Raw genomic sequence first — 22676 nt, forward strand, 5'->3', positions numbered from 1 at the left:
CTCGCTAAACTATATCCTACAATTTGTCTTCACTCTATTATTAGTTTTTTTGTATAAAGATTTTGAGATTATCAAATATCTTTCTAACTGCAGCACTAAAGCCATTCTCGAAGGCCAACACTCTTCTTCATTTCCAGTTACTTTATGGGTGCTGCAAGGTTCTTTGCTCTTTGCTCCAGTTTCTCATGTGCAATAACAGTCATCCTGACAATCTTACATCTAAAGTGTTTTATTTGCTGACAACTCAACTTTATACTCTTGTCTTGACAAAAATTCTTCACTTTTCGATTGCTTAGAACAAGCAGCCATTTTTTAATCTGATCTTCTGTAACAGCTTGGGGCTTTATGTCACCTGGAAATTTATATAACCTACAATTTTTTAAGTCTTCAGTTAACCATTTAGTTGCTCTTTAACCCTATCCTCTATTTTCTAGTAACTCATAACTTAATATATATATATATATATATATATATATATATATATATATATATATATATATATATATATATATATATATATATATATATATATATATATATATATATATATCAGTATGTCAGTATTTAATAAACAGTAAATGTATGCTTAAATTTTTAGTATATAAAGTATTATAAATTTTTTCCTAGTCCTATAGGGGCTATCAACTTAATCTTATAATTTTGCTAAGGCCGGGTTCGCAAAGAACAATTTTTATTAAAAATCATTTTTAGTAAAAATTGTTATTACGGGACATAATTAATTCAATTTTACATTCCAAAATACATGTAATGCATATAATATAATACATAGCTTTATTGAAAAAGAAAAAAGAAAAAAGGAAAAGAAAACATTTATAAATTAAACGAAAAATAAAATCAACTAAAAAGAAGAATAAATAAATATTTTAAAAGAAGAAAAGAAAAAGAAATACCTGAAAGAAAATAAGTAAAGAAGGATTGAAAATAGAAGTTAAAAAAAAAAAAGTTAGTGAATGAAATAAATAAAAGAATAGAAAAGAAAGAAAAAACAAACTATTTATACATAGAAAAAAGATTAGCAAATAAAGAGTTTTATTTTTTCATATATTTCTTTTGTTTTGTTTCATGTCTCTTTTTTCTTTCATATATTTCTTAGGGTTCTTTATTTACGATTTATTTTTTAGTTATGCTGTTATGCAGTCTTTTAGTAATGGTTTTTCTTAAGTTTTTTAGCGTATAAAGTTTTACTTATTATTTTTTGTTAGTCATTTATTGTTTTATTTTTTAGTTATTAATTATTTTTCAATAGTGATATCTAATTTTTTTAAACAGTTATATATTTTTTGTTTTTATTTTCATTTTAGCCATTTATTATATATGTTTTATTCTACTGTGTATTATTACTTTTTTTTTTCTTTATTTATTATTTTTAATTTTATGTTGTTCTTTTTTTTTTTGCCAAAAGAACTTAATGTAATTTTGTTTTGTTTGTAGTGTTTGTTGTAACTTTTGTTTTGTTTTGATTTTCTCAGTGTTTTTCTGTTTATATTTTATTTATTTATTTAGTCATATTATTTGCAATATATTTCTGTTAACGTCTGTTCACAAAAAATCCGGAATGAAAAATTGTTCTTAATTGAATACAAAATTAATCGATTTTTGACAAAAATTTTAACTAAAATGAGTGACTGGACATTGTTAACTATTTTATAACCGAAAATGGTCCTAAATCAGCGGCTTTTCGAACTTTAGTTTTGACTGAATCCATTAGGTTGAAAAAGTAGTCTGGATCAAACTCTTTCAACTTTAATCGAATTCTATTCTTAAGGTGGTCAAGATTTTTCGCAGTAAATCCATTTCCATAAACTTTTGCTTTTAAATGTGCCCAAAAATTTTCAATTGGCCTTAACTGCAGTACATTTAGGGGGTTATCTTTAGCGTCGACAAAGTTAATACCTAAAGTGTTGTAAGTTTCTAATGTGTGTTTAATGACATCTCGCTCCGTCAGGCCAAAATAAAATTTTCATGTTTTGATGCTTGGAATTTATAAATGGAAGAAGTCTTTTTGTAATACATTCTTTAGAATAAGTTTTTGCATCCAGTGCACAGTTTTTTACAGCAAAATAAGGCGATGAATGACCAAAACGACTGATTGCAATCCAAACGAGAACTTTCTCGTCAAACTTTTTTTGAAGTTGAATTTAATGTTAGGATCAGTTTGAGAACTATCCTTTGTATAGTAGCCAGAGTTTTGTGAACAATTTACACCATTTACACAGAAATAAGATTCATTGTCCATGATGATTTCAAACTCATTTGATGGCTTGAAAAAAGTTTTTGAAAGTTTTAATAAGTTTTTCTTTTGTTTAATTTCTTGCTTTTCTGTTGTTTTTGGTGCATTTTTTCTTTTGGTATACTTTAGTCCATGCATACTTAATAATCTATTTACGTATGAAACGCTTATCTTATATTTTAGTGCCAATTTTCTTTGCGAAATCCCGATTCTCTCTTCTGCTCTTGCAATCATGGACTCTCTCTTTTCTGGTGTAATTTTAAAAGGTTTTCTGCCGCAACCGATTTTTCTATTCATTGGCAAATTATTTTCAGATCTTTTAGTTATGTCATAAATTGTAGATATAGCGATTCCCATTTTCTTAAAATGATCCACTGTAAATTTCTTTCCACTGTTTATGTTTTGTTTATAAAAATTTCCAATCACATTTCTAGCATCGTTCTCTTTTAGATGCTCCATGTTTATTTGAATTAATTATTTAAACTCAATTTTGCCACAAAATGAAACTGTTGTTGTTGACCGATTAAATTTAAAAATTTCGAATCGAAAATTCGAAATTTAGAACAATTTGTGTACATTTGAAATCAGTCCGGATTTTTTGTGAACAGACGTTATTATATTATAAGAACTATGGTTAATATATTTACTGAATCTTTATAATATTTTTTAGCAGTAGTCGTTTTTATGTCATCATTAGTTGTTATGTTTTGTCAGTTAAATACTGTTTGTAACTGTAACTTTGTATGTATAAACGATTGTTGTATGAAAAGTTATACCGATTCATTTAAATTATTATAATTACTATATTTTTATTACTATTGTTAAAATAACATGTTATTATTATTGTTATTTATAATAATTATTATTATTATTTATTATTATCAATATAAATATTATTTTTATTATTATTACCATAACTATTTGAATCATTGTCATTAAGTGTTTACTTAATGTTAGTAGTTTATACTATTTGTAAACAACCTTGAAATGTAATACCAAATATTTCATAAATATATTGATTGAAACTTATCTTGGTGAAGCAAAACTCTGACATAAAACCCTCAATTTATTTATAGTAAAGGGTAGGGAGAGCTTGTAAAAATTTGGATGGTTTCTTTGTGATAGTATCACAACAAAAATACTCAGTCCTGATCTTTCAAAGTAAATGAACACTAAAAAGGGAATCATGTTGATATTTACAATAGTACATGTTGTAATAATTGCTTCAACCTTTTTCATGTTGTTTAAAAAAGAAAACGGCATTGTCATCAGCAGCAACAGAGCATTTTGAGGTTACATCAAGCCTGTGTTGAATAATTTACGTAATTTTATTAAAATTTTCAAATTCAAAATAAAAACTTGTGATAAAAATTGACATCAAAATTTGATGGGAGTTGTTATTTCCCATGATTAAAATGTTGGTAAAATTGAAACCATACATTCAAAAAGCACTTTCAGACATTAGAATAAATAGTTTTTATGAGGAAGTTGATTTTAAAAGATATTTTAAAAGTGTTAAAATCTATTGAGTTAGTTGTTAAAAAGCTTAGTGAAGATATTTTAACTATTTTAACCAGTAAAGTTGTTCACATGTTTTTATTAGTTTTTTTTTGTATAGTGGTTCTGAGTCCATTTAGTGTAGTGGTTCTGAGTCCATCAGAAAAGGATATGATGAGTGATGCAATAAAGATTCAGTGTTGTTTATGAGATATTTGCGAAACCATAATTCAAATATAATGATATTTATAAACTGATGATGGCTTCAAGTATTCATCAAAGTCAGTAATTTAATATGGCAAAAATTCAAATCATCAAAGTAAATGATTCAAAATGGCAAAAATGTAATCAAAATTTTTTTTTTACAAAAATTTGGATAATATTGCAACAATCCTTTAAAAAGATGGCTTCGTTTCAACACAAGATTAATAATTCTGAGAGATAGTAATGGAGTTTAAGCTAATTGAAGCAAGTCGAATTCAGACACTAAATTTAAATAAGATTTATGCTGCTCTCAAATTAATTTAACATTTCTCTTAGCTTCGACACCAAATGAGTTTTAAATTGTAAAATTCATTTATGTATATTTAAAATACTGTTTTTTGCAAAACTAAAATATTTAATATAAATACTGTTATGATTTTTAAATTATACTGTAAAATAAAATTTTTGGCTAAATTAAAGAATTTTTTTACAAATACCACACAATAATGATGTACTGGTATTGTAAATTTTTTGAATACCAAAAGCAATATTAAAGGTTTCTGGTATTATAGAAATTCTACAAATATAGAAACTTTCAACCCCTTCAAATTTGAATGTCATGTTTGTTGCATCTTCAGTAATAGCTTTGTGATATGATATCTATTGAAACATTGTGATACAATATCTATTGATATGATATCTATTGAAACATATATAGATGTTTCTCTAGGTTTAGTTTCTAATTTCTAGAGCGTTTACAGTTGTCCTTCTCAGCTTCATAAATGTTTATTTAAATGGAAGAAAAATTTTGTTTTTTTTTGATTAAATCAATAATATTTTTTAATATAAAAGTTGCATAAACTTAACCCTTGTTACAGAAAATATAAGAATTTATTTATAAATTAAAAAAAAATTTATATTAAACTTAAAAACAGAACACATAAATTAAAAATATACGTGATAATGGAGGGTTAATATTAAAATTGTATGCTGAATTCCCATTTATTTTACCCATAACAAAAGTTAGGTTTTATTCCCCTAGCATTTTGAGGTTATTTAACATTTTGTGGTGGAATATAGAAAGTGCAAATGATAAGTTATATTTGACAGGAAAAATAAACAAGTTTTACAAAATTTCATGATTATATTAGCAAACATAATTTTAAGGTAAACATGACAATAATATTACTTATTAGCTTATTACTAACCAAATTATAAATTATTATATAATCTGACATTCTGAGGTTTGTAACAATAAAAGTTTACTTTGTTGGTCAAATTTCTTTACTGAGGTTAATTTACTTTTTTATATTTTTATATATTCAATTGTAGCTATCTCCATCTGCTTATTTGGCTGATATGAAATTATCAACAGATGAACTTTGGAAAAAAACTTTCAAGACAAAATCACCAGAAATTGTTGAGCTTTTTGATTATTCAGAAGTTACTCTTCAAAAGGTTTATTTTTTAATTCAAAGTTGTTTTATTGAAGAAAATAGTTAAAAAATAATTTTAGTTTTAATTAACAATACTTTTAAAACACTTCTTGATACTGTCACCAATTCTTTATTAAAATTAATAGTTTTTTATGTCATTTTTTAGGCATCTACTGTTCCAATAGATTGTCCTCTCTTCCAACATTTTCCGTCACAAATAATATTTCAAAACTTTGATGCATTTGATGTTTATCAAGTTCCGTTGCAACTACAAAACAGAGACAATGTTTTTAATTTTATGATGTTATAAATTAGGATTCCATTTTGTTATTTATTAAAGTTTTTAATGTTTCTCTTTTTATCAAACAGGTTGCTAGATTTGTGAAGCTTGTTCTAAAAGATTCACCGTATTTTACTATAGTTAATCCAGCTGGTATGAGCAGCAAAGTGGCTCCAGGAATAGAAGTTATTTACTATATTAAGTTTACTCCTCTTGAAAAAAAGGTTTTTTGCTTTTTTATACTTTTAATTTATTCAAACAATGTTGATAGTGTTTGTGGCCCAAAATTTTTTAGTCAAGCAGAATGTTGATATTGTTACTTTGTGGCTGAGTTTTTCATTTTTCTATTTAACATATTGCATAACATAACTTATAGTTTAAGCATTATTTGATAAACATTAATATGCAATTAATATTATTAATATATGCGGAAATCTTGTATTAGTAGTTATGCTATAGTATTTTATTTATTAAAATTGCTATTAATTGCCTGCGAACTACCAACAATAGCACCAATGCGCAGTGGATAGATTCCATTAAAATAAGTAGACAAAAAATTATTATTCACATATTTATGTGTACAGTAAGCTTTAAAGAGGGAATAGAGACTTTTTTATTTCATTTAACAATTTATTTCTTATTTAACAAATTTTAAAATTATTTTACAGTTAAAAATAAAAAATTTTAAAAATTAAATCACTTGGTTTTTCCTAAAAAAACACCAATCAACCTAGCTAATGAAACAAAAAATACATTTCAATCAAATACAAATACAAATTTTTTTAAAATCAAACACAATAGAAATACAAGTACAATATTATAGCCTATTATTACCTAATATGAGTACAAATATGTACTTGAACCCAACCCTGATGTTCACTATTATTACTGCAAATTGCTAACAAACTTATCCTAATCTACTAAGCTAAAAGGTTTTCAGTTTTTCAATCATCCAGTCAATGCTATCAAGGTAGTTTAAAGTACTTACAGCTTGAATGAAAATGTCAAACAACTTTTTCTTGTATGGTTTTTAAAAGAAAATTTATAAATTCTAGATTCTAGATGTCTAGATTCAACTTCCCTAATTAAACTAAGTAGAAATGGTGGTTATGATTTCACCGTTTATTTCCATTATCAAGTATTTTTTTTATTTGATGCATCCCAAAGTGTAAAAGGTAATTTTAATTTCTTTTATAATGAATTTTCTTTGTTTTATCTGACTTGAATTTTAGTTATAATATAAATAAATGTTGCCTATTTTAAATGGACTGTATTATTGTACACAATATTTATTGATTTTTGGCAATGTTGTTTCCCACTGTGTGCGATGTTTACTTCAGACTTTTTATTTTGTAATTTGTAATCGTTTTATCAAATATAACTATATATGTATATGTATGTATAATTTTATATATATATATATATATATATTTTGAGACTCCAGGACTCTGGACTCCAGAATTTTTATTAAAAAATGGCAAAAAAACATATAATTTTTTAGGTTTTTTTGGACTTATTTAATAAATATTAACGAAAAAATAAACTGAACCTGGAATGAAAGACCTTCAATCAAAACCAGCTGGTTTAAGGCTTCTAAAAACTCATCTTTTGCTATATGCAAATAAATTTGTTGCGGTACAAAACACTTTAATATGGATTGCTGTGAAGTGCTGCCTTTGATGGCTGTATGTTTTTGCTTTTTATTCTTTTCTTCTGATTGTTTTTCAAATTTTTCTTTTTCTAATGTAATGACGAGCTCCATGTGTTTTCTAGATAAATGTTGTATAAGGTTGTTAATGCGAGCATGACTAGTTATGAATTGATGATGTTAGTAGTTTTTTCGTCAAAATTGTTGCGCTAAATAATTTTTATTTATTTGTTGAGGTATTTTTATAAGCCTTTTTTTGGCTTCTTTCTGATTTAGATGGTAGGTTTTTTACCATTAGTCTAGATCGTTAGTTTGACTCAATAGCACAAACTTACAGACATTTGAATTAATTTTTTTAATTGCGTATAATTAATTTGTTAGTTAAATTTGATTTCGTATCTAAACCATACAGCTTTCATTGCAATTTTTCAGTAAGCGTTATTAAAATAAAATTTTTTATTTTTTTAGGAGAGTAGACCGAAAACTAATGTACATAATTATATTATCTCACAACATTTCGGGTTTAAAGGCACAAATTTTATCGACAATTATTTTTAAAGAACTTTACTTTAGTAAAACATTCCTTTACTGCTCATAAACTAGTTTATCATTTCTAACGGGTGATGCAGAAGTTATCGGACAAATTTTAATTTCATTATTTGAGCATAATAATTAGTTTTTGTAGTTTTATAAGTAGGCATAAACGTTCTATAAAATATAAACTTTATTATTTGAAACACAATTATTTAAAATAAGGTTAAATGCAGCTGAACGAGAATCTTTTCGAAAGCGACTAAAAATGTTTTTTGTAAATAAACCTAATATAAAAAAAAAAAAAATCGTAAATCATTTTGAAAAGGAAGTACAATATATGATAACCTAAGTACAATATATGATAACCTAAAAAGACTTGAAACTGTTCAATCGTTTTCTGACAGAAAGCACCCTAATCGTCCGACATCCTGGGCTAGAGAAAAGAAAGCCGAATTAACGAGACTTGTCAACAATTGAAAAGCGGTCAGTCAGAGAAAAATAGGTATTAAATTCAGTGTAAATCAATCGACAATTGGTCGTTAGTTAAAAAAAATGAATATTAAATATAGAAAATGTGAAAAGACTCCAAAATACACTATAGAACAACAAATAAAGGCAAAGAAAAGAAGCAGGAAACTAGTTAACCAACTCTATAACACAAAATCGCTTCTAGTCATCGATGACGAAAAATACTTTTGTTTTGCAGGGGACAACATGCCTGGAAATTCTGGATACTACACAAACAACAAAAAGACATGCCCAGAAAGTGTTCGTTTTATAGGAAAAGAGAAATTTCCAAGAAAATTATTAATGTGGATAGCCATATCTGACCGTGGTATGTCCGAACCATTGTTTCGCACTTCCAAGGCTGTAGCGATCAATTCAAACAATCATTAATGAATGTTTAGAAAAACAACTTCTTCCATTTATTCACAAGTATCATGGAGACTTTAACTATTTATTTTGGGCAGATTTAGCAAGTTCTCATTATTCTAAAGATTCTCTAAATTCAATGGGCTAATAGGTCTTTTATGTTGATAAAAAATCCAATCCCCCAAATGTGCCTCAAGCACGACCAATTGAAAATTTTTGGGGACATTTAGCACAGAAGGTTTACGAGGGAGATTTGAAAGCTTCAACAGAGCAAGTTTTGATTGATCGCATTAAACTAAAACTACAAGAAATTGATTTAAACTTTTTACAGTCGCATATGAAAGGCGTCAGAACAAAATTGAGATCAATTGCAGATGGTGGTGTTTTTTCATATAAAAAACAATATATTTTTATTAAAAGATAAATGCTTTATTTAAAAAAAATATAATAGTAGTTTGTTTTTTTATTTATAAATAAGTTACACTGATAAACAAATAAAATTTTATTGTGCATATTTTGTTAACTAGGTGGTTTTTTAAAACAAATTAAATAATAAAAATAAGTACTTTTTGTATTATTGCTGAGAAACATTTTGTTAAAATTTTTTTTAAAGTCTTTAGCATTTTTTCACATAATTTTTTTGTCAATAAATTTTAAGTAAAAATATTTATCTTTTTTAAAGTCTCTATGAAAATACGCTTCTTTTGAGACCCAGGTTGACATACTTTTGAATAACTTTTTTTTCGACAATATTAGGGACTTTACCTTAAATACTAAAGATTTGAACCCAAATATCTTTACAACTTGACGTGATGGTGAAAAATGGTTTGCATATTTGAAATCAGCATATTTAATTTGTTTTAAAAAACCACCTAGTTAACAAGATTTGCACAATAAAATTTTATTTGTTTATCAGTGTTATTGACGTTTTTATTTTGTCCGATAACTTCCGCATCACCCGTTAATTGACGTTCTTTCTATGATAAATCTAAAAAGTTCATAATAACGGAATCAATTATGCAAAAAAATAAACTTCTTAACTAAAATATCATTTATTCTTAAATTTGTTACATATTGAAAAAATTTGAACAAATAAATTCTCAAACATATTATTACCTACAGGTAATAATATGTTTGAGAGGGAATAATATGTTTTGCCCGGGAGCGATTTTATGGGTAAAATAAGGAGGGAAGTCCTTCAAAAGTGATGAATGTTTTATAAAAACTATTGAACCGTAAGTCAAATGTTAACCCTCTTTTAAGGGGAGGGGGAAACAACCCCCTTTCCATACAACCCGTGAAATTGCCCTGGGTCTAGACAATTGATGACGAGGAAATACTTTAATAAACAGTTCATCATAAGTACTTTCTTAATGGGATAAAAAAAAATTTTTTTTAAACTATAAATAAATAAACAAAAATCGTTACATATAAAATAAACATTAAGGGTTTCATTAAAAGTTTTTTATATAAGAAATATAAAACTTATAATAAAATGAGATGACAAGTTTAAACTTAAAACACTTTATTTTCTATAGCTAATTTTAACAAAAAAAAAATTATTAAACAAACTCTTTCTTTAATAAAAAACCTATTAGATCACAATTGGGTTAAATGCTTTTACTTTATATTTTCTGAATAAACGTCACATAAACAATATCAAAAAATAATTTAAATATTCTAAACGATAAAAGTTTTGGTTTAACGTAAAACTACTAACAAGTAGGCAAATGGCCATTTCGCACGTAAAATGCGAGCTGCGTAACACTTCTTCGCAAGGCGTGACATTCAAACCGTTACTCAATTTGGCCAAATAAATAAAATCGGCAAAAAAGGGGGTTAGCTTTCCGATCAAATGCTCTTTTTTAGTGCTTTGTAACTAGATCGTCAGGTCTTTTTTAAGTATATTAATAACTAAAAAAAAAAAAAGAGTCCCGGATTCCTAAAATTTTTATAGACTCCTAAGACTCCGGATTCCAAGCTAAAATAGGGACTCCATGGACTCCGACTCCAGAATTCGTATCCCTGGTATGCATATATATGTATGTATGTATATATACAACAACAACAACAAGATATTTATTCTCCTTTTGAAATCATACAGTAACAACATAATAATAATAAATTTCCTTTTGAAATCATACAATAATATAATAATAATAATAATAATATTAATAATAATAAAAATCATAATTTTATTGATTGTAATAAGTAAAAATAATTGGTTACTAAAAAATGTATATAAAAATATTAATAATATAAAATAATATAATGAGTAAATTAATTATAAGTATTTAATAATAATAATTAAATTCAATTCCCACCATGTCCCTAGTAGTACCATGCTCAACTTGTTTCACTGTGCAGCGGCGTTGTCCGTCAAGTTTCGTGTTTTGGAGTTGTAGAGTTGAGAGAGTGTTATAATCACAATTAAGTAGCCTCCTCATCTGTAGTGGCCTTCTCGGCCTTGGGGAGGTAAATTTACCAAAAACAAGATTGATAAGGATGGTGTCACTCAAACAGAATTCTGATCAAAGGAGTGACACCAGTTTTTAAATATAGTATGATTAATAATAAGTATACACACATAGAGCATACATAAATTAAGTAAACATTTAAAAATCATACTTTGATGATAATAATAAAAGATAAACAAACAAGAAATGAATGATAATAGCTGTAGTAATCATAATTAAAAAAATAAGAGTATGTTTTAAATATTAAGTGAAAATCATGTCAATACCTTAGAACAAAATTGTTCTCAGAATTTTTTAAATTTGATTAAGACAGATATTAACAGATTATACAGGCCTTGGCAGGAGTAAATGAGTGCACAAGCAGTGAGTCACCCGTCTAAAACAGACTAGGCAGAGGATGCAGGCAATAAGCATTTTTGTGGGCTTTCTAAATATTAAATAAAAAACATTAATTTCACTGTAATGTTTTCCAATGTAATGCAAGTAATTATAAGAAAATACTTTTTGTAATTGAAACTTGAATCAATGAGTTCAAAACTTTTAAAATTGTTTTAGTGTCATGTAATTCAAGTTAAAACAAATTATTACTGTTCATTAAAAAAAGATTTAATTTAAGTTTTAAATAAGCGTGTATTAATATATTCCCTTTGATTAAGTCGTATTTTAGATACTAAGTTAAAAATGCAACTATAAAAATATTGCATATAAAAAAGTATATATTTTTTTTAAAAGGTTTTTAATTAGAAAAATAAAATTTAAATATTTTTTTAAAAACTAGTAAAGGTCTTTAATTCTTTATTGTTGTTGTTTTTCTTTGATGTTTTTAACGAAATTAAAAAACATTTTCAATATTTTTTAATGAAATTAAAAAACATTAAATACTGGTCATTTAAACATAAAGACTTTATTTAAAAAGGTTTTTTTTAAAACATTTTTATTGAACTAATAACTTTTTACCTTAAAGATGCTCACAAAAAAGTAACAATGAATAAACATTTTTTTTATTATTTTATTTTATTACATATATATATATATATATATATATATATATATATATATATATATATATATATATATATATATATTTATATAAATACATGTATATATATGTATATATATATATTTATATATATATATATATATATATATATATATATATATATATATATATATATATATATATATATATATATATATATATATTGCAGTAGACCTATGTAGGCATTTTGACTGGTTCATTGGAATTTTGCTCATCGGTTACTTAGTGGATGATTAGTAGCATCTGTTATAAGTGACCAAGCAATAACTTTCACGTGATTTAGTAGCTTTTCAAACTGCTCTAGGGTTTTAATACCATGTACTCTTGTACTCAATACTTATGTAATCTTGAGTAATTTACTTATAATTTTTTTATATCATATTTTACTTTTTATCTCTATGGTATGTTAATAACTAGTGTACAAGTGTTTACCCATTAAGGTTGAAGGTTAAATTGCTAGCATATATTACTTTTATATTTATGCTACTATCTGTATCATATGGTCAAAATAGAACTTACATATTTATTTCTGGTTTATATTACTTAATTTCAAAACATCACTCACTTTAAAATATATAGAGTATTTAATATAGCCATTCATTATAACCAAACAAGCGTGAAAATTAAATATGGTTTAATCATCACCAGAAACCATAAAATGGACTAATACAGTTTTATTGCATTAGCCCTTTAATAGGGTTTTTAAAACTGGTGACAAGTAATATTTAGTTAAGATTTTTGTAGAAATTCTTTTAAGTAGTTTTAAAAGTGTTTTTGAGTTACCACCCCAATTATTGGATTTTTTTAAAAATAATCTTTTGTAGCTAGTTTAAAATTTTATAAATTTGTTTTATATCTGTTTTAGATAATCAAGTACTGTTAATTTATACTGTTACTGTTAATTAATTATTTTAAGGACTATGTTCATGAAGTTATTTGCATCACAGAGCGTGAAAAGTTTCTCATTCCAATTAAAGCAATTGGCCCACGTGGTTTTCTAGATTTTCCTGATCAAGTTTATTTTGGAAATGTACCTGTTAAGGTTGTCTTAACATTTTTTGTATAATAAGTTTTAAATATGCATATACACATTATTTAACAATTATGGTTTATTAGTTAGAATTTTTTCTTTGCCCCATATACTAATTTAATAGATTTGAAGTTTTTATGTAAAAAATATATTAGCATTTTTTGATTGTTCATCATATATTAGCATTTTTTGATTGTTCAGAATAATCTGAGATCATTGATTACACAATAATCTCAGCTTATTGTGTAATCATTAGGCTTTTGAATTTTTAGTTTGCTAATAAGGCAATAATATGGAAATTCAATCTAACAAAACATAGCATTATTATATTGCATGCATCAATAGCAAAATTTAGATAAAATATATTTTATAGAACAGATTAACTTAAGCACAAATAGCTAAACAATATAAATAAAATAATTAATTAGACAAAATTTAAAATAATTAAATTATCCTTCGTTCTTTATTATCATTTCTATTGCTCATTAAGATTGTGTTAAAGGATTAGTTTTTAAACTACCACAAGAAAACAACCTAAAGTTGTTGTTTATAATATCTTTTTGCATGTTTTATAGCTCAGTAAATATGATGAACACAATACTTTTGTTAACTAAAAAAAATCATTTTTTATTAAACAATGTGATGTTTTTTTTAGTATGAAACAACTAAAATACTTCTGGTTAGGAATATTGGAGATGCTGCAGTCAAGTTTCAGTTACTTGCTGATAAGTATGATATATTAGTATTATGTCACAAAATATATTACAGAAAAATGAATAATATAAATAAGCATAAAAAATTATTGAAACAAGCTTTGTGCATTTTAATTTAACCCATTATATATTTTTGAAGATTACCTTAAAAGATCTTTTTTATATAGAAAATTATAATTTTTATATTAAAATCAAGTCTTGAAAATTCTTTTAAATATCTTTCCTGGTTTTCTGCCCAATCTCTTTAAGCTGATTATGATAATTAGGATTGTCATTTTTAGCTTTTTAATTACCACAATTAATCAATTATTAACAAACTTCATTATCTAAATAACAAATGTTTAATTGACAGCTTTTTACACTTGTTTTTGGTATTTTTTACAAGTACACAAAACAGTCACTTGTCTAAAAAAAAGTGAAATAAATTAAACAACAATAATATGCAACATTCAACCAAATTTCCCAATGACTTTTTACAATTCTAAATATGTTTACATATTTTATAGTTGTCTATAAAATATGTAAACATAATTAAAATCCAAGACTCTCCTAGTTATATAAAATATATTTTTTGTAATTGTTATATCAATTTTTTTTAGGCCATTTTTTCTTCAACCTGATAACGGAGTTTTAGAAGTGAGTCAAAGTATGCAAATACATGTCAAAGTTAATCCACAAATAAATGGGTCATTCAATAAGTCATTAATTGTTCACTATGACACGGGTAAGGAACAAGGTTTTTACAAATATCACAACTATTTTTGTAATCAGTTCATTTGCTCAGCAATTTATTAAATGTTTATTAAAAATTTATTTAAATTATTTAATTTAAATAAATTTTTTAAAAATTTGAATCTTTTTTTTTTATATGATTTATTTTTCCAAGAATAGAAATAATGATAAAAAAAAAAGTGAATTATCAGTATCATTGCATTGAATTTTTGATGAATTGAATTTTGATAGGATCAATCAAATTTCAAAATAAGTTTCATAAAAACAGCTTGTTTATAAAAAAATTTATATAAGCTAAGATGTTTACTAATTGCAATGTGTACAATAGGGTACTTGTTTTCAACTAAGTAATAAATTTTTTAAATATAATAATATAGTTTATACTATAATTATATCAAATATAATTTTTAACTTTAGAACTATACAAGTTAGAATAATTTGATATAACTAATAGTAAATAAGTACTATAGCATTTAATATTTTACCTGCATTTAATTTGAGATTTTAAAATTTTAAACTTAATTTTTAGATTGCAATTACAAATTTGGTTTTAACCCTAGTTTATTTTTAATTGTTAAAATAAAATTTAAAATAGAAAATAACAATATTGTTGTTACCAATAGGTGAAGATGTTTATATTAGTATGTTTGTTGATGCTGAAGACATAAATATTCGATTGGATAAAAATACGATTAAACTAGAAAATACCTACATTACTAGTTCTTCAAGAAGGTTTACCATTTTATATCTAGATTATAATGAAGTAAATTTTTCTGTATAGTTTTTATATTTAAAAAGCTTTTTTATTTTTTAAATGTTAAAAAGTGTATACAATGTTAAAATAATTGGATTGGTTTCATTAGATCGTTGATGTTATTTAACCGAAGTGAATTCGTCATTAATTTTTCATGGAAGACGTTTGCAACAACTGCTGAAGAAGAGCAACAAAAAAATTTGTATTTTTTACATTTAGATTTTTTTTTTTTATATCTTATAACTAATTTTTACTTCTAATACTTTTTTTCTTCATTCTTTTATTCAACTTTATCGTTTATCACTAATCATTTAAATCACTTAAATCAAACTTTTAATCTTAATCAACTTAAATCAACTTAATCAACTTAATCAACTTAAATCAACTTAAATCAACTTAAATCAACTTAAAGCAACTTAAATCAAACATTTAAATCACTTAAATCAAACATTTATATCACTTAAATCAAAAAATAACACTTTCGAAAAATATCTTCTGGCATCAGGGTTGGTCGATTTAAATTACATTGACTTAAATCAAGATTGAAATCAAATGATTTTTTTGGATGACTAATGATTTAAATCAAATTTTTCTTTTATGTTTGATTTTAGTAGTAAAAATTATTTAAAAACATTTTTTTGTCATATTTTAAAATAAAATGAAATAAATATAGCAGAACTACGTATTTATAGAATTAATGATAAAAAGTATAGTGTAAAAATAAAATAATACAGGTAAAGATACAGAGCACAAAACAAATCAATTAACATAATCATCAGTTAAAAACAAAATTCTCCTGTGTATTGCATTAAAAATATTCTCCTGTGTATTGCATTAAAGTTAATCATCAACATCAAATTAAATAATTTTCTGCTGATTAATTGGCTTTAAGAGAAACACAAGCTCAAAAACTTTTTCTGTACCCAGTCTATTTCTCAGTTTTGATTGTACTAAGCCAAAAGAAAAGAAAACACATTCAACTCCTGCAGTCATCAATTGCAAAATTGTATTTAATGTCTTACTTTTAATGTTATCACAATGTGATCTTCATCACTGAACAGATGGTAATGCTGTTAAAACCTCCAAGCCAAATTCAAATTCTAGGAATTTAAATTTGTTAATTGTATTAGCTAAATAGGCATCTCTGGTTTCAGTTGTATGTGTAACACATATTTTTGTGAAAGTTTGACCGACCATCCAGTGCTATATTTACTATCTCTCCATTTAGAGCATCTTATATTTTACCCTTTTCTTTATCAAGCGCTATTGGTAGGAGTTTGTCAGATTTAAGAAAGGAGGAGTTTGTTTAATTTGAGAAAATTGCAATGATTTTTGTTGCAAAAATGATTGTGATTTTCTCATCAAACTTCTTGACTATAACTCGCACCACATGACAATAACCCAGACCAGAGCATTTTTACGTGATGGACTGTTACTATTTATATTTTCTGTCTGTGATTTTTTGCAGATACATTTAAATTAAATTTTTATGCAGAAACTGTTTTTTTAAATTTTTATGATGATTCTGAGGGTTGCTTTGTAACATCAAATTGCCTGTTGGGAGATGCAGTTTGAAATTCAATTTCTAAAAAAACAATATTAATTAATACTTATTACAAAAAATAATTTATTATTATAAAGTGTACATTATATCACCTTCTGTATTTTTTTCTAAATAAGTTTTTATTTTATTTTTTTTTTTTTTTTTTTTTTTTTTATTAACCAACTAAAGGCCAAGAAGGCCACTACAGATGAGGAGGCTACTTAATAGTGGTTATAACCCTCTCTCAACTCTATAACTCCGAAACACGAACCTTGACAAACAAGGCCGCTGCGCGGAGAAACAAGTTGAGCGCGGTACTACCAGGGACGTGGTGGGGATCGAACTCGGAGCCTCTTGCTTGTAAAGCAAGCGCTTTACCACTACACCACTACCGCTACTATTTAAGTATACTTTCATTATTGTCACCAGCCCCTGCAGTTTTTTGCATATATTTTTTTGCATATATTTTGCAGTATATTGCCTATATCTTGCTTTAAATCCTTTACCACATTTTATTTCAAGTATTTTAAATTTGACCACACTAGGTTAGTTCTTCTTTTAGATAATTTTGTTTATGCTTAATGATTTTTAGCAAGAGTTTTAAACGGTTTTAGAGTAACATTTTTAGTTTTGACAAATAAAAGCAAATTTTTTTTAAATATAAAACAAAAACTTAATACTGTACAAACTTCAGAAAATCTAAAAATCCAGAAAATCTTTATACAATATGATAGTGTTGATAGCTAGGGGCAAGATAGTTGCTGGTAGTTTGGGCAGCAATAAGATTTTTAATTGTTCTTTTTTTTTGTATACTATATCTATATACGCTATGATCTTATATTTTTCCGAATCTATATACGCTATGATATAAATATATATATAAATAAATATATGTATAATAAGCTTTTATTTAATATAAGGAAAGAAAAAAAAAATGTAATTAATATATTACCGGTCATCAAAGTAATTTCCTTGGTTGTCTATGGCTTTTTGCCATTTAATAGCCAACTTGTATATCCCATCTCTGTAAAAAAACCAAGGCTTTATGTCAAAATAGGCATTTAGCTGATTTCTTATATCATTTTTTTAGAAAAGGATTTTTTTATGCAAGAAATGCTCCATTGAACATATGGTGATCTGATGGTGTCAAGTTTGATGCCATCAGATTACCTTTTATTTACAAACAATAACCTGGTGGCACATAATTTTTAACCTAGGTCTATAATTTGGTCCTTGATTCTTGTTGCAACATGTTGTGCATTGTCATGGAGCATTATAACTTTATTAATTTCATGGTCTGGTCCAGACCTTTTTTCTAAGATTTTTTCATTCAATCGTCTCAATTGTAGCGAATACTATTCAAAATTAATAGTTTGCTTTAGTTCCAGCAATTTATTGTATATTATACCTTTGATATCCCACATAACATAAAGCTTTACCTTTTTTTATGAATATCAAATTTAAACAATTTAGCTGCTGATTGACAAGTACTTAACCACTGTTTTTAGTTGTTAGAATTTTCATAATGAAACCACTTTTTATCACTGGTTATAATTTTCCACAACATGTCTTTTTTTTTAAACTTGCCAGACGACAAATAAAAATGTTCATACGCTCATTTGCGGTTGTGGTGTAGTGGTCGAGCGCTCGCTTCATAAGCAAGAGGTTCTGAGTTCGATCCCCACCACATCCCTGGTAGTACCGCATTCAACTTGTTTCTCCGTGCAGCGGCCTTGTTCGTCAAGGTTCGTGTTTCGGAGTTATAGAGTTGAGAGAGGGTTATAACCACAATAAAGTAGCCTCCTTATCTGTTATGGCCTTCTGGGCCTTGGGGAGGTGAAATAACAACAACAACAACAACAAAAAATTTACCAACCTTTTTAACCTTTCCTAATCTTTTGAACCTTTTCCATGTCAGGTAAACATTTTTAAACTGTTGTATGTCTAATTCTTAGTTGTTCAACTAATTCTCTTGTTGATCCTGATTGGTCTTCCTTAATCAATACCTAGATTGTTTGTCTCCAGTTCCTGAGGCCTACTTGACCATTCCTGGTCCTTAAGAATAATGTTTTTACTGCAAAACCTAGCAAATTTGAATATTAAAAGCATTCATGCTGTAAACAGTACATATTGCCTCTGTCACTTTCGTTGCATGGCTTTCTGAATCTTGTAAAATATGTTTAAAATGTATCTTTTCATGGGACATTTTCTAAATTACCAATTGATATATAAAGATATAGTTTAATATTTGAATTTATAAATTTTAATGTATAAAAATATTCTCTATTTAATTTCATATCTTTTTTGTATTATCTTATAGAATAAGTATTGAATTTGACTTTAAAATTAAGTGAATTAACTTTTGCACTGACTTAATATATACATATCTGTTATATACATAAATCTAAAAAATTACATTGTTAGATGTCTGTATTTCTTTCCTTGCTGTTGTTGATAAAGTTGTTGTTGTTTAATGGTAAAACGATCCCTAATCTTGTATATATCTTGTTTGTATTTTATCATATTAATTTATCTGATATACAATCTTAATGTTGAAATCTTTATCTAAAAACTTATTGCATTACATTTTTTACATAACAACAATTTTTTTGTAGGCGCTTTAAACAATTAAATGCATCAATTTCTGATGATGCTTTTTTAAAAGAATGTGTATCAGATCCTACAATGAGAGATAAACTATCACTTGTTGTGCGATCACTAAAGAATCAAATAGGTGTAAGTTTGTTTGCAACAATTTTTTTATAATAAGTTAAAATTACATTTATTACTATTTATTGTTGAAAAACAATTGGTATTAAAAATATTTTTAATTTGTTTCTTCAAAGTTTAAAACATCAAACTATTTTATTTTTACTATTCTGTTTCACTCCCAGCTGCAACCACTATTAAGTTAGGACTTACTAGAAAAACTAAGCTGCAAGCAACCACTATTAAGTTAGGACTTACTAAAAAAACTAAGCTGCAAGCAACCACTATTAAGTTAGGACTTAATAGTGGTTAATTAGGAAAAAAAGAATAAAGTTATAGAGAAAGGAAACAGTTGACTGAAGACTTGAAAAGTTGAAAGTTGCATGGTATTATAAAAAAATGAAGATGGGAGAGAGTTCCAACGGGTTGAGGTGCTGGGAAATAAACTAGACAAATTAAAGTTTTTAGAGCATGCAGGGACAGATACAAAAAAATATGAGACTTGATGAGTCAAGCGAGAATGATTTTAAGTTGATGGAACTAGAAATGATAGCAGGGACAGATATGACAACAGTATTCCATACAGGGACAAGTAAGAGATTGTTAGAGAATGGAATCAGGAGAGAGAACAAGATGGTGAGCATGATAAAGAGAAGCAACCTTAGTATATGTTAATTTAAGCAATCGATTGTATATACGGTTTCCATGAAAGGTCAGTAGTAACAATAATCCAAGAAGATGTAAATAAGAGGACTCAGTGAGAGGGTTGCCATTCATTAATATAGGAATGTCAACAGTACTGCAATAGCTGTTTGCAGTAAATAACTGAGTTTTGTTAGAGTTAAAATTTACAAGCCACTCTGAGCCCCAATCTGTTACAGAAGTGAGATCAGATTCAAGATTGACTGCCTGTTCCAAGCAATTGAAATGTGAAGGCTTTTTGTCAAGACAGCAGTATTAAGTTGAGTCATCAACAAAAAGAGCTACTTTAGATGTAAGGCTGTAGGGAAGATCATTAATGTAGATAAGAAACAAAACAGGACCAAGAATAGAACCTTGAGGTACTTCAGAAGTTACTGGAATTAAAAAAGAGTGTTGGTCTTCGAGGATGACTTTAATAAAGCGGTTAAATAGAAGCAATTTGATAACCTCAAAAACTTTCCCAGATAAACCATATGAAACAAGCTTATAAAGAAGACCAGCATGTCAAACTTTGTCAGAAGCCTTAGATATCTCAAGAGCAATAGTCTTAGCCTCTCCACCTCCATCTAATGCACAATAAATTCTTTTAGTCACAGCAGTTAGCAAGTCAGCCGTAGAGTGAGCGGATTGAAAACCGTAATGATTGTCTGACTGTAAGTTATTTGACTCAAGATGGGTTGTGAGAAATTTGTTTATCAAACTCTTTGAGTCTTTGATAAACAATAACAGAAAGAAGACTGATCAAATAACAGAAGGAAGACTGATTGGACGATAACTAGAGGGGTCAGAATGTTCACCGAATTTTTCGAAAATTGGAACAACAGATATCATTTTCCAGCAGGCAGGAAAACAAGACTCAGTTAAACACTTATTAAATAGTTTAGAGAGATTTAAAGAGAGTTCTGGAGAACAATTTAGTAAGACTATGACAGGAATGTTGTCTAGATCACAAATGGTAGAAGAGTTTAATCGAGATATGACTTTAGCAATGGAAGCTGGAGTGGTTTGAATGTCTAACAATGGGTTAACCTGTTTAATTGGAATAGAAGGAAGAGAATGACCATAAGATTTGAGATTCGAATTAGAAGAAAAGTTCTTTGCAAATAGTTCTACCTTATCCTTGGGAGAGGTAATAAGATCAGTCTCATAAATAAGAGACGGAATGTTAGACCTTCCTTTGTTAATGATGATGTTGAAGGATTTCCAAGAGACTCTTGAGCCTAACTTCTAAGATAAGATACAAGATTTAATGAAATAAGAATATTGGAGCTTAGCATCTGACAGCACCTTTTTACATTGATTTCTTGCAATAATAAATAATCCTTTTAGAAAAAGTACAAAAATGCATTGTAAACATAGTTGGACCTGCCCTTGCAGACAACCTCCAACCATTATCACATCATTGTAATATTGCTTCTCTTTCTCTTTTCTACAAATACTATAATGGGCACTGCTCTAAAGAGCTAGTGTCTCTTGTGCCATTTACTAAAGTTCATTCTCCTGTTACTTGTCATTCAATTAAGTCTCATCCATTTCTGTGACTGTTCCTAAGTGCTCCAAAAACTCTTTTTCGTCTAGTTTTTTCCTCAAACATAAGTTCTTTGGAATTTGCTTACTTCATCTTGCTTTCCTGATTCATATAATTTACAATCCTTTAAGTCATCTGTCAATCGTTATCTTGCTCTACAATCTTCATCTTTTCTCTTCCAGTAACTTCCAACTTTAATTAGTGGTTGCTTGCAGCCTTGTTGGAAACGAAGGTGTTAAAAAAAAAAAAAAAATGAGTCACAAAGTTATGCAATCAGCAAACTATCTGAGTAAGAGGTTGAGAAATGCAGAATTTATATGCTTAAGTGCCAGCAGGGTGAGTGATGATAGAGCCAAGCTATTCAGTTTGATAAGCATTAAAGTCACCAATAACAACAATGTTGGCAGAGGTGTAAAGAGAGAGGGCATGGTCAGTTTGATTAGAAATTACATCTAAAAGAGTGCAGTCTTGGAAAGAAGGAGAACGATATAGAACAAAGAGAAAGGTGATAGAGTGAAAAGGTGCTAAGTGGAAACACATAAAAAAATGGTCAAAAGATTCGAACCTGATTTTATGAATGAATGTGAATTGATGGGTATTTATACTTCCAAGCCATCATATGAATATTGGAGTCTTTGTGGATCAAAGAATAGTACCCAACAACACTGAGATCAGAAGAAGGAATAGCAGAATTTAAATTAGTCTCACTATGAGCAGGTAAGCCTG

At 26.8% G+C, this 22676-nt stretch overlaps 1 protein-coding gene across 2 annotated transcripts in view; it reads left to right on the plus strand.

Moving 5' to 3' along the window:
* LOC100201323 (hydrocephalus-inducing protein) overlaps positions 1–22676 on the plus strand; it is a 150370-nt gene that overhangs the window by 7809 nt on the left and 119885 nt on the right. For both annotated transcript variants that reach the window (XM_065818900.1, XM_065818901.1), the window contains exons 2-10: positions 5285–5410; positions 5555–5674; positions 5758–5892; positions 13156–13281; positions 13925–13998; positions 14582–14706; positions 15338–15446; positions 15578–15670; positions 19627–19747. In XM_065818900.1, the coding sequence (XP_065674972.1) occupies positions 5285–5410; positions 5555–5674; positions 5758–5892; positions 13156–13281; positions 13925–13998; positions 14582–14706; positions 15338–15446; positions 15578–15670; positions 19627–19747 (1029 nt within the window). The remainder of the gene's footprint in view (positions 1–5284; positions 5411–5554; positions 5675–5757; positions 5893–13155; positions 13282–13924; positions 13999–14581; positions 14707–15337; positions 15447–15577; positions 15671–19626; positions 19748–22676) is intronic.

This window comes from Hydra vulgaris, chromosome 15 (assembly GCF_038396675.1).
Source record: "Hydra vulgaris chromosome 15, alternate assembly HydraT2T_AEP".
In the NCBI taxonomy this organism is placed as follows: Eukaryota; Metazoa; Cnidaria; class Hydrozoa; order Anthoathecata; family Hydridae; genus Hydra; species Hydra vulgaris.